Source organism: Plasmodium relictum (genome assembly GCF_900005765.1).
Source record: "Plasmodium relictum strain SGS1 genome assembly, chromosome: 2".
In the NCBI taxonomy this organism is placed as follows: Eukaryota; Apicomplexa; class Aconoidasida; order Haemosporida; family Plasmodiidae; genus Plasmodium; species Plasmodium relictum.
In genome coordinates, this window is record NC_041680.1 from 494,095 (window position 1) to 508,693 (window position 14,599).

At 16.5% G+C, this 14,599-nt stretch overlaps 1 protein-coding gene across 1 annotated transcript; it reads right to left on the reverse strand.

The window, feature by feature from the left end:
• Window positions 1-47: 47 nt before the first annotated feature.
• Window positions 48-13,542, reverse strand: PRELSG_0214700 (conserved Plasmodium protein, unknown function; the record flags this gene model as incomplete). The annotated part of the gene is made up of 5 exons (XM_028679938.1): window positions 48-81; window positions 215-11,073; window positions 11,304-12,590; window positions 12,842-13,062; window positions 13,302-13,542. 5 exons carry the CDS (start codon window positions 13,540-13,542, stop codon window positions 48-50), a joined length of 12,642 nt encoding a protein of 4,213 aa, XP_028535607.1.
• Window positions 13,543-14,599: the final 1,057 nt, after the last annotated feature.

Consider the following 14,599-nt stretch of genomic DNA (forward strand, 5'->3'; position numbering starts at 1 on the left):
TATTATAATTTTTTTTTTTTTTATCTTTTCCAATTTTTATTTATTATTTAATAGAAGACATTAGATAAACTACTCTTAGACCTAGAAAAAAAAAAAAAAATAGGATAAAATTCAACGTAATAAAAATAAATATGGCAAACATATTTGAAATTATATTTTTAATTTATACTTATTTATTTTTATTTTTATTTTTTTTATTTTTTATTTTTTATACCTATACTTTTTTAAAAGTGATTGAGTATATTTTACCCACATGTATAATATTAATTTTTGTTCACTTTTATTCAAAAAATTAATATTTGTATTTGAATTATAAATAGATTGAAATGAAAAATATTGATAATAAAAAAGCATTAAATATATATCATAGTTAATTAATTTGTTTTGAAAGTATTTTTGTAAATCTTGATAAAGTAATTGCAACTTATTTATATTTAATTCATGATCATTCATTAATTTATAAATGATAGATTGATAGTAAAAATCATAAACATCAGTAGTGTCTTTATAAACTTCTAAAACACTTAAGAAAAATAAAGGAAATATATTGTAATCATAATTTTGTTTATTAACATCGTTCTGATCTTTATGTAAATTATTAATATTATTAAAGCAGTCATTTTCTTCTTTATCACTCCTATTAAGGTAAAAATTTGTAATATTTTCTTCATTATCTTCCTTTGTATATTTAATAAAAGCATAATATTGCATATACATACTTCTAAGAAATTTTTTATTATATTTATTGTTGCGAAAATTTTTCATATAAAAATTGCCTTTTTGAAAATTATTTTTATAATAAAACTTATATAAATTTTTCAAAAATTTATCATCCCCTATATTATTGAAGAAATTATTACATGAAATATCTTTTGTTAAATAATTCTCAATGTTATTTTTTATTTTCATATCATTTCTATACCAGCTCCAGACACTCTTATTACCTAATATTTCATCTGCTTCATTAAAATTATTATTAATATATAATTTTAAAATAATTTTATATTTTATAAAATTTTGAAAAAAATTAAAATAGTTTGCAAAAAATATTAAAATTTGCATTCCTTCACTTTTTTTATCATTTTCCATTTCAATTCTCCAATACTTTAATATATATTTACAATATTCCATTAAATCAATCATTTTCGATTTTTTATAAATTGTTTTAAAATGCTTTTCACAATTTTCATTATTATTTAATTTATTTATATAAAATGATAAAAATCCTTTTCCATATTCATTTAAAATAACATCTTTTGAGTTAAATATATTATATTTAAAAAACTCATCTTCTTCATTACTCATTTCATTATCGTCTGGTTTAATTTCACTAAATTTTTTTTCTGATAATTCTTCATTTACATAAGAGTTTTCATTATTATTCTTATATAAGGTATCATCAAATATATTGTTTTCAATTTTTGTATTTTTATTTTCATTTTTATCATTTTCATAATATGATATTTCACATTTTTCTATTACATGTTGGCATGTAGAAAAATTATCACCAGTTTTGCTTCTACTTACACTTTCGTTATAATTTTTTATTTCATTAGAGTTTATTAAATCTATCATTTTAAATTGTTCATTAAATTTTTCTTTAAGAAAATCTTTACAATTCTCTTCGTCAGAATTTTTATCATTTTTACTTGTTTCACTTTTATTTTTAGTAGTATTCAATGAATACAATTTTAATGTTTGACTTAATTCAGTACTACTACTATCAGAAGAATTATCATTATCTTTATTTTTATTTTTGCAAAGAAAATTTATTTCATTTTCTCCACTTACATAATAACCGTTATACATAATGAACCACTGATTGTCACTAATGATTTGCTTAATTGTTTGGTAATATTCTGAATCTTTAAAAGAATTTATATTGTATTTTATTATTATTAAAAGTATTTTAATAAAAGTATAAATTTTTGTTTGGAAAAGATCATTTTTTTCTTTGGATATTTTTTTTAAATTGCTCTGTAACAATATATTTTGCTTATTTGATTTTAATATAGAATTATTGTATGTAAAAAAAAAAAGAAAATCATTCTTTACAACTTTTAACAGATCCATTTCATCTCCTAGATTTAATCTATTACCTATCATAATTTTGCATACTAATAAAATAGAATTATCGCAATTTTTAAGTATTTTTAAATATATTGCACTTAACATAATTTTTATGTTATCATAATTTTCCTTAGTTACAAAATTTAATACGTTATCTTTATCATCAAATAAGCCATAATCTTTTTTATATTCATTTATCAAGTTTTCCGCTTTGTTAAAAATTAATATATTAGATATATTTATATGTTTTATATCATTATTATCACAAAATAATTCTAAACAATATTCTATTAAAAATAATATACTCATATAGATGAATTCATATCCTCTTGTATAAATCATGTCAATAAAATTCAAAATTAAAAATATAAAATCACTAATATCATATTTTAAATTAATTTCACCTTTTTCATCAATAAATATATAATCTTTTGCTTTATTAAAGTATATTTTATTAATAGAAGGTAAAAATATATTTGTCAATTTAATAAATAATAATATTATTAAGCTTTTCAATATGTATAATTTATTAGTGATTATAATATCTAAATTATATGTGACATCATTGAAGTAGCTCATTTTACTTCCATTATTATTATTATTGTTATTTTTATAAGATTCTTCATTCGTTTTGACATCATTTTTAAAGTAAAAATCCGAGTGTTCATCTATTTTTCCTTCTTTTTTTATAACAAATAAATTTTTTTTTATATAATAAAGGATATGAAGAATCAGAAAAAAGTGATAAATAGTATTATTCTTTTGTTTCATTTTGCTTCTTAGTAACAATTTAACTAATATTTTAATAGAAAAAAAGATATTACATTTATTTATATTATTTAAATAATTATAAATGTGTTTTGATTTTTCATATATACTTAAAACCTTTACATTATAAGAAAATTTTAAAAATACTAAACTATTTAATTCATTTTCTATTATCATTTTTATAATTTTTTCTTTACTCAAATAATTTAAACAAAAATTAATGATCATTTCATAATTGTGTTCATTAAGTTCAGCAAAATTTTCTATTTTTTCATTTTCATTATTATTATCTTCAATAGGGTTTACTTGTTCATCAACACTAATATTTTCTATATTAAAGTCCTTGTTAATGTAATCATGGTTATAAATATTAATGTTATTAATTTCATCAAATTTAAAGTCTTCATTTATATAAACACTATTAATACTTTCATCAATATTAATATTTTCATTAATAATATTTTTATTAATATTTATATCATGTTTTTCCATATTAATATTTTCAATATCATTTGTTTTAATAATATCAATATCACTATCATCACAAGTGCTAATATTTTTATCTATATGTACATCTTTATCAATGTTAAAATCTTCATCAATATCAGTATATTTATCATGTTCTTTTCTTATTATATTTAAACTTTTATTAATAGTTAGCTGATGATTCTTATCATAATTATTTATATAATTTTTTTTTTTTTTTTTATGTAAACATTTTTCCTCATTAAATATTTCATCAAGAAATGAACACTTCTCTAAATTTAATTTTTTTTTATTAACTGAAAAAATAAAACGAAAAAAATCATTTACTGAAATATTAGTACATTTAGAGGAACGCGAAAAAAAAAGCACAATCAAAATTTTAAGAATAATATATTCTAATATTTTCTTATTTTTCTGGGATAAAAGAATGATAAATAAGATGTCTAACTTATATATATTATCTACAACTAACTTTAAGAATTTTTCTGAATAATATATACTAAATTTATCCATGAACTTATAAAAATTTGAAAAGTTATTCATTTTTTTTTTACTCATAAGAAGCCATTTATTAAAATCTAACTCTATATTATATTTAATATCCTTAAATTTTTTATTTATGATATTAAATATTTTTAAGGAATCATCATTTTCATTTTTTAATTTTAATAAAATATGAAAAGTAAAAAACTTCATAAATATGCTATGATACTTTTCATTTGAATAAAAATATCTGTAAACGTTATTTTCAATATTTTTTACTTTTTCAAATAAAAGAAAATTTTTCTTTAATAGCATTAACATCAAAAATTTTAAATAATCATCTTCATCAGGATTAAACAATTCTTTTACTTTTTCATAATTTTTCTCACTTATATAAAAAAAAGAATGAAAATATATATTTAAATTTCTTAATAAAAAACATAAGTCATAAAAATAGGGATTTATATTTAATTTTTTAATTAAGAAAATATAGTAATCATATATATTTTTTTTTTCCAATTTGTAAATTTCAACATTGTTACTACTTTTTAAAAAATTTATATTTTTATGATAAAGTGATGAATCTATATTCTTTACTTCATTAATACAAAAATTAAAATTATTTAATATTTTTGAATTGTATATCATATGCATGGAACTATATAAATGTTCTGGTATTTTGTAACAATAATCATACGATAAATTATTCTTATAATTATTACTATTATTTATATTATCCATTATTTTGTTATTATTAGAACTTTCATTTTCATAATTATTTATGCTATTTTTATTTTCATTTTTGTTAGCTCTTTCATTTGTTTGTTTTTTCTCTGATCCCACTAATTGTAATTCATTTAAATATATAAAAACACATCTTAATTCAATTAGCTTGCTTATTATTTCATCAAGAGATAATTTTTTTATTATTTTTGATATAGAAAAAAAAATATTTCCTAAATTAAAATTATAGAAGGATATTTTTATAAAATATATAGAAGAACATATATTATACAAACAAGTTTCATATATATAATATAATATTTTATAAATAAAATTTATGTTAAAATTTAAATATTTAAAGTTCGTTAATATATAATGAAGTAGTGCATTTTTTTCATTTTTTTGAAATTGATTTAGAATTTCTTTTTCTGTTTCTATTTCAAACATATATTGAAATCTTTTTTCCTTTTTTGTTTCTTCATTGAATGGATTATTTTTATAAATATGAAAATTGCTTGAAATATCTTTTTCTTCAAATAGCGCTATATTATATATTAAATAGCTTTTCTTTTTTATTAATTTATAGTTAATTTCTAATAAATGTACTTTTGAAATATCAGCAGTTTTTATTAAAATTTCTAAAATTTCATCACATGCTCTTTTATCTAAATTTTCTACTATATTTTTTTTATAGTTATCTTCAAAGAACAATTTTTTTATATTTATCATATTAATTTTCTTTATATGTAGATGAAATAATAAATATCTTATAATAATTAATAAGCAAATAATTTTTTGTAGAAAAACATTGTGATTATTATTATTTTTGCTAATGTTACATTTTTGCTGGTCCATTATGCGAAAATTATATATACTGACTAAAAGAGTATCAATGATTTTAAGTTTTCTATTAATTAGAATAGAATTACTTAGTATAATCTTTTTTATAAATGTATAAATAAATGCATAATCTTCAACACTTAATAAATAGACAAATGCAAAATAAATATCATTACTAATTAGAGAGTAGTACATATCTTTTTTTTTATTATTATATTCTTTTTTTAAATCATTTTTCATATGAAAGCAATGTAAAAATAAATTATCTCTTTGTTTTAATTTTTCTTTTTTTTTAAAAATGTTCTTAATCTTATTTACTATTTTAAAAATATTATCTGTATCCCATTTTCTAACATTGTATTTATTTATTTTATTATTAACCTTTTTTATAAAGAAATATATTAAGTTGTTTTTATATATTGTTTCATCATTTGAAAATTTATTACTTAAATTGTATGTGTAAAATAAATTAAAATTTTCTTTATTTAAATATTTGATAGTGTTTTTTTCAGAATTTTTTTTCTCTTCATGTGTTGAATCTTCTTTATAATTTACATCATTTTTTTTATTTTCATTTTCATAATTTAATGATTTATCCTTTTCATTCCTTAAATCTTTGTTTTTTTTATTATCATAATAACAATTTTCTAAAAAATAATGATCAGATTCGTTTTCCTCATCAGAATTTTCATAAATCTTATTTTCATATTCACTACTTAGTTCATTATCGCTTTCATCAATATCTATTTCATCTTTATCATTTAGTTCATTATGGCCATCACTAATATCATTTTTAATAAAGTTATTCATATCATTATCACTTTCACTATTAAAATTATCATCAAAAATAGTTACTTCATTATTATTTTCATCAGTATCACTCTCATCAATATTACTTTCATTAATGTAATTTTCAGCAAAAATGTTTTCATCAAAATAATTTTCTTCATAATCGTCCTCATCAAAATCATTTTCATTTATATAGTTGTAGCCCAAATTATTTGAATTATCTTTGTCCTCATTCTCTTTTTTCATTTCTTTTTCTATTTCTTCATCCATTTTTTCATCATATGCTTCTATATTTCCATTTATTTGAATTTCGTTTAAATATTTTACTTTTTCATTATTCTTATTTTCGTATTTATAATCTATTATATGATTATTATCAAATTCATAATTTAAATTAATTTTATTGTTATGTATATTATCTTTTTTTATTTCATTTTGAATAAATGGATCAAGACAGTTTTCTGTTTCTTGACTCTTAGAAGTACCTTTTTCATCTTTTATTATGCTTTCAACAAAATATTCAGTAAAATTATTTTTTTCATTATCAGAATAGGTTTTGTCTTTATTATTTTTATATTTATTATTATTTAAATTATCAGTATATTCCCTCATAAATAATATTTTTTCTTCCTTATTTGTTAAGATATTATAAGTATATTCACTTTTATTATTTTGATTATTATTTATTCTATTAAACACACCGAATATTTTATCTTGCTTGATGCTTTCTCCAGTTTTATTATCGGTGGATTTTTTATCTTTTATTTTTGTTTCATCCATTTGTTCATTTAAAAACTGATAAACAGATGTAAAATTATTAAATTGGTACATTTCATTGCCTTTCTTTATTTTTTTGGTTAGAAATCTTTTTTTTTTTAAAAATAATTTATAAATATTATTTAAGCACAAAGAATAATTTAAAGATAGATGAGAGAAAAAAAACATAGAAAAATTATATATATAGTTAATTGATTGTTCTGAAAACTTACTATAATATATGATAACATTTTCAAGAAATAATTTATAATTTTTTCTTAACTTTTGGTTTTGGAATAAAATTATAAAAAGAATTAAATAAAAAGGTAACATTTGAGTTTTTTTTTTTATTCTTAATATATATATAACATATATAATAGTATCAATCAAATGTTCACTGTTTATATTTAGCAATTTTATTAAATTTAAAGTTTTTCTATAATTACAACATAGATTTAAATTATTTTCAACAATATTTTTAAATATTTTAAATTTGTTTACTTCCATTTTCACTTTTATGTAACTATCATAGAAAATACTATTGTAAAAAATAAACATTTTGTCATTTATATATTTTTTTTTTATATAATTCTTACTGCCTTTTTCATAGGACTGTGAAATTAATTTAGAAAAAGATTTATATATATCTTCATTTGATTCAGAAATTTTTTTGTGTGTATTAGTGCCATCTGACGATGTTATGTATCTATTTTTATTTATAAAATTTTGTATATAGTATAGTATTCTTAAATTTGTTAAAATTTCATCATTCTTTTTTAAATTGAAAAAATTTTCTGGAGAATATACTTTTTTTAAAAAATTATATAATTCTATAAAATTGTCATATATAGTAATACTTTTTACTCTGTTAGTAATTAAATAATTTATTATATAACTATATTCGTTCATATCTAAATGACTATATTCTTTATAGAATTTCATAAAAGAATACAAATATTCGAAATCACTAGAATAAAATAAGATAATATAAAATAAAATCAAAAAATATAAATATAAATCAGAGTATAAAAATAAATTGTAATATAATTGTAAACAATTCTTAGTGAAATTATTATCTTTATAGTTAGTGTTTAATATGATGATTTTAAATAATTTGTATATATTTACTATATTTTTTTTTATATTATTTCTTGAACTTATAATTATATCAATATTTATTTTTAAGTCATATTCTTGTCTAGTGAAATCCTTTTTAAAATGTTTTACTAATTCCAATGCATTTAAATGTTTTTCAAACATATCTAAATACCTTTCTATTAATTTACATTGGTCTAATTTTTCTTCTTCTTCAAAATTTGTTTGTAATTTTAAGTTATTCTTTTTAATGCTATCATAATAATAAATAACAATATGACTCAAATATTCATCTAATATTATTGTGTTACTATAACTATCACTTGTTTTAAAAACGTGAATAAGATTAAAGAAATTAGTATCTCTCTTACTATCTGATATAATTTTTTCAGAACACAATTGACTTTTCATATGTATTTGATCTAATGATAATTTTTCTTTATTTACTTTAATTTGTTTAGGCAAAAGATTGTAAAAATCATTAAATATAGATGTAAAATATAGTAAATTTATTTTCATGTGTTTATAAAAAATTATTAAAAAGAAAAAAGAATATTCATAATCATCATTAAAAATAATTCTGTTTTTATAAATAAAGTAAATATATTTTAAAAAAATTAATACCTTATCTAATTCAGCTGTTTTTTTTTTCATCTTTTTTTTTTTTTTATCTGCGAGTAAGTTTTCACTTAATAAACATGATATGCTTTTACTTGATTTTTCGTAATTAGAGCAAAAGTTTTTTGATTGTAATATTTCCAGTGTTTTTAAACAAAATATTATAAAAAGTTGTTGTGATGAATATAAAGCATTTATATATAAGCATTCTAAAAAATTATTTGCCCTTTTATAACTTAAATTAACCACTTCTTTATCGAAAATTAGATAATTTTTATTAGTTGTTATTATATGCTCGTTGATAAATTTATAATTCTGTAAAATATCTTGAAATTTATCATAAAAATTTTTTATATAATTTTCTTGGTCATATTCATAGGATAAGTATTTTATATCAAAATCTAAAATCAAGCATAATCTATCATAAATATCCATTTCTAAAAATTCATCAAATTTTATATTTTTATTATTCTCTTTACAAATAATATACATTTTAATAAGAATAAAAAAACTATACATTAATATAACATTTTTATTTGAAATTTTATCTTTTTTTAAATTAACAAACAAATTGTTTTTTATGAATATAATATCATTAAAATTAAATGTACTTATATTATTTTCCTCATTCATATCTACATTTCCTTCTTTCGAGTTTTTTCTATTTTTATCATAGTCTTCTATTAAATTATTGGAATAATTTTTATTTTTATTTAAAATATTATTATCAGATGCAATAAAATATCTTTTATTAAAAGTGTATTTCTTTAATAAATTATCATATTTAAATATTTTATAAATGTTATTATTATTTATTTGTTTTAAGCAAATATAAGCAAATGCTAAAAGACGACTTTTAATTAAATGTGTTTTCTTTATAATATTAATACTTCTATTTATAAAAAATTCAAAAAAAGCACATTCATTACATTCTATATCAAAATTTTTAATACAATTTATGTCAATATTTTTATAAAAAAATAAGGAATATTCTTTTTCACTTCTTTTACTTTCTAAATTATTTAAAGATTCATTTTCTAATATATCACCAATATTCTCAGATGATTTAATATTGGAACACTGAATTCCCTTATTGATAATTGTATTATTATTATTATTATTATTATTATTATTATTATTATTTTTAATATTATAATCATTTAATTCATATGTATCTACATAATCTTCCGTTTTTTTAATAATTGGTAACAGAAAAAAAAAATCTTCAATATTTGTATTTATTGGAATATAATAATAAATCTTTTGCCAATTATAATTGACAAATGTATTAAAGTATTTATAGAATATTTTTATCAAAAGATAATTTTGATTAATTAAGAAATATTTTAAAATATCAAATGGAGAATAATGATATTTAAATTTTGTCCAACTAATAATATATATATTAGTTGAATTTAAATTTTTATCATCATTATTATTACTTTTTTTATTATCGTTTTTTTCTTCATTTATATTTATTGAATCATTTGTATTTTTCTTAAAAATGTTAAAAATATCAGAAAATTTATTTTTGTTATTACATTTTATTATATTTAAATTTTTATTTTTTTCATCAAATTTAGAAAAATAGTTATTACTTCTTTCTTTATCCAATAATTTCATTATATATCTATATAGTTTAAATTTATAAATTTGACTTATTATTTCTCTTTTATAATTAATTAATTTTTTTTTTAAGATTTCATCTTCCTTTATATTTATTAAATGGTCATCATTCCCATTTAATTCTGTATTAAGTAAATTAAAATTTTTGTCTTCCATCTCTTTTTTCTCATGTTTTTTTTCTTTTAATAAATCTAAAGAGGAATCATATTCATCTAACTCTTCCTCATTAATTGATAGTCCCCATATTTTATTGATACAACTTTCATCATCCTCTTTTTCATCAAATGAATCATATTCATTTTCATTATATTCTTTTTCATTCTCGTATTCTCTCTTTATATTTGTTTTTGTCTTTATTTTTTTTTTAATTTTGTTTTTTGTTAATTTAATTATAATATTTTCTTCGTCCTCTTCATCTTCAGAATTTATTGAATATGTTGATTCATTTTCCTCTTCTAATATATAATTTATTCTTTTTAGAGAATAATATAAAACATTTTTTAATTTATATAAATGTATATTTATATCTATATTGTTGAATAAAGCTGTAGTATTTATTTTTTTTACGTTGTAATAATTATTAACATATTTAGATGAGAAGGGATTAGTTTCATTAAGTAGAAAAAATAAATTATGATAATTACTATTCTCTTCATCTATATTTAAATTAGTTATGACATTATCACATTTATTATTTGAATTATTTTTTAAATTTAAAAGCTCAATTATATTTTCATCATCTTCATCTCTAAATAAAAATGGATCATATTTTATTGCTCTTTCAAGGAAATCAAATATATTTTTAATTTTAAATAAGCACTAAAAAAAAAAAAAAATAAAAATAAATAAAATAAAAATATTAAAAAAAATAAAAATATAAAAAAAATAAAACTATAAAAAAATTTGTATAAATATTCCTTTAAATTTTTAAAACATAAAGTTATTAAGCGAACTTCTTCATGTGTAAAAAACTTTAAATAGCAAAAATACATGATAGAATCATAAAATTGTATAAATTATAAGTTTATTTAAATAATATATGAAATTACTTGATAATCAATTAAAGGAGCATCGAAATATTTTCCACTATAATCATATACAGAATAAACATAAAATTGATGAACTAAACTAAAATGTTTACGCTCAGCTAATAAAATAGAATCATAATAATTATTAAAAAATTGATAAATTAATAATTCTATTTTATTTAAAAATTTTACTTCATACAATGTTAAATTAAAATCATCATATATGTTTTCTAAAATTAAAAAATGTCTATCTATTTCACATAAATATATATTATTGTATAAATGATTGTCACCAATTTGGTTTTTATTTTTTGCTATATCCTTTAGAAATTCCATATTCAAAAAACCCTTTTCAGATATATCATCATACAATTCGTTATTAAGTATTTTTATTTTATTCTGGTTTATTTCATATATGTCTAAACGAATAGGCATATGTAAAGCTTCTTCTAACTTTGTTTCTTGGTTATGATGCTTATCATCGATATTGTTCAAACCTTCTTTTAAAATATTTAAAGTATTACTATATAAACTGTATATTTCATCATTAAAATTTAAATCTAATGCATTAATTTTTTTATCTAAAATATTTATATTACACATATTAATGTTCGTGTTCTTAATTAATTGTTCATTTATATCATATAATAATGAATTATTATTGAATTTATCTTGACTAAGAAACTTAGAAAAAAATTTTTTTGCAAATTCTTTACAATAAGAATTTAACATATTTCCTGTATTTCGAACAAATGAAGGATATATAAATTTATTTTTATTTAAATATAAATCTGGTAAGAAGACATCACTGTAAATTAGAAATAAATTATTGTCTTTATTTAAATAAATAGAAGAAATTTTATTTATTTTTTTTATGTATTCCAATGAATAACATTCAATTTCCTTTAAACTTTTGTTGTTAAAATATTTCAGTTGACTTGATTTATTTTTATCAAGATATTTATAAATTTCGTATGTATTAGAATCTTTTTCTTTTTTCAAAATTATAAAATCATTAGTATTAAATAATATAACTATATAATTATCATTCAGTGTAATATATTCAATATTTCTCTTATTATCTTCTTTTTTAATATAACATGATATATCTATTTCTACATATTTAACTTTTCTATTTTTTAAGTTATAAATAATTATATTTATTTCTTCTTTTTTATTATCACAATAGGCTATAATTAAAATAATGTTATTTTCAATTTTAAAATAAACTTCATTTTTTTTTAATTCAAAATCCTCTATTTCTTTAAATGATGGAGAAGGATCAAGTAATTCTTTTATATCAAGTTCCTAAAAAAAAAAAAATTATGATAAATATAAAGCAATTTATATAAAAACAAGTAAAATAATGTATATTATTAAAAAATTAATATTATATTCATATTAAGTTATATATATATAAAATTGGTTATATATGTAAAAAACAATTCAATTATTTAATTTAAAATAAAATACATTTTATTATATTCTATTTTATACATAATACACAAATCATTTATTAAAATATATATATATATAATATGTTTATTTATTTATATAACCATTAGTTTTCCATATTTCTCAACAACATAAATATGATCATTGTGTATATAAAAAAAATTGATATATATAGCAAAAACATGTTTTTTTAATAATTTTATATCATTTATAGATTTATTCGTATCAATTTTTTTGAATTCCTTGATAACTAGTTGATTGTTCTTTTGTATTATTAACAGATTCAAATTATCAATACATATGCATTTACTAACTTTATGAGAGACTATATTAAACAAAAAAAAAAAAAAAAATGAAATAATAAAATAAAACAAAATAAATAAAAAACATAATTTAATTTAAATTTTTAATTAGAATATTATAAAAAGAGGATTTTTGCCATTTTATAATTTTTTTTTTAATTTTCAATTTCACATATATATATATATGAATTTTTAATGTTTTAAAAATATTTATTTTGCTATCATTATTATGTATTTTTTTTTAATAAATAATACTTATTACAGTTGTATCTGAATAGTTTCCATTTATTGTCTTGAAGGATACATATAAATATATATCTGCCTAATGAAATTGTAAATGTATTTTTATATTTTGTTATTGTTCTTTTATGAAAATAACATTTATCGCGTTTTACTTCTAGTCTCCCTATATTATTATTTCCTTTATTTTTTTTTTCAAATACATTTATATCATTAGCAATGTCATTAATATTAATTTCGAGTACCTTATTTATTTTTATCATTTTTGTAATAATAAAAAAATAATAATAATTATTTTAAGAAAAAAGTATTCTATAATTAATCTATAAAGTATTTTTATATTATTATACTTTTTTTTTTCATTTTCTTAAGTATAACATTTAAAAACATAACAAAAAAAAAAAAAAAAATGACTATAAAATAAATTTTTGTTTTTATAAATAACCTTTCTTATTTAATGTGTAAAAATACATTTTCGTTTGTGATAGTTTTTTTATACAAACAAAAAAAAAAAAAATTGTAAGTAAATATTATTATTTTTTTAAATTTTATCAGAGTTTTATTTGACAAAAAAAAAAAAAAAATAAAAAATAAAGAATGAATTAAAAAATTCTTTTTTTTTTTAAGAATCTTTTTCTTTCTAATTATTTTATTTTTTTTTTTTTAGACTATAAGATTAAAATTTAAAAATTAAATTTTTATATAATTTTTATATTGTTATTGTTTTTTTTTACTTTAATTTTTTTTTTTTTATAAAAAATTAATTTTAATTTAAAAAATTAAATAATAATATACATTTATGCCAGAGAGTATATTTACTACTTTTTTAAGGATATTATAAATGAAATAAAAAAAATAGAAATATATATATATATAGATACAATTTAATAAAATATAGATATAATCTGAAAAGAAAATATTTATACAAAGAAATTTTCTGCAAAGATAAATTTTTATGTATTTTTTATTCTTGTGAACATTTGTGTGCATACACTTTTTTTTATTTTTTTAAATATATATATATATATATTTTAGTTGAAGATAAAAAACAAAAATGAAAAAAAAAAAAAGAGAAAATTATAATGAATTATTATATCTTTACTAGAAAACAAAAAGCGAAGAAAAAAATATATTTTAAATAATATATATATATATATATATATATATATATATATATATATATATATATATATTAAAAGATAATGGAAAAAATACAATAAAAAATAAAATAAAATAAAAAATAAAATTAAAAAAGTTTTAATTTTGTTCATATAATAAAAAGGTAAAATAAATTTATAAAGTCATTTTTTTTTTTTTTTA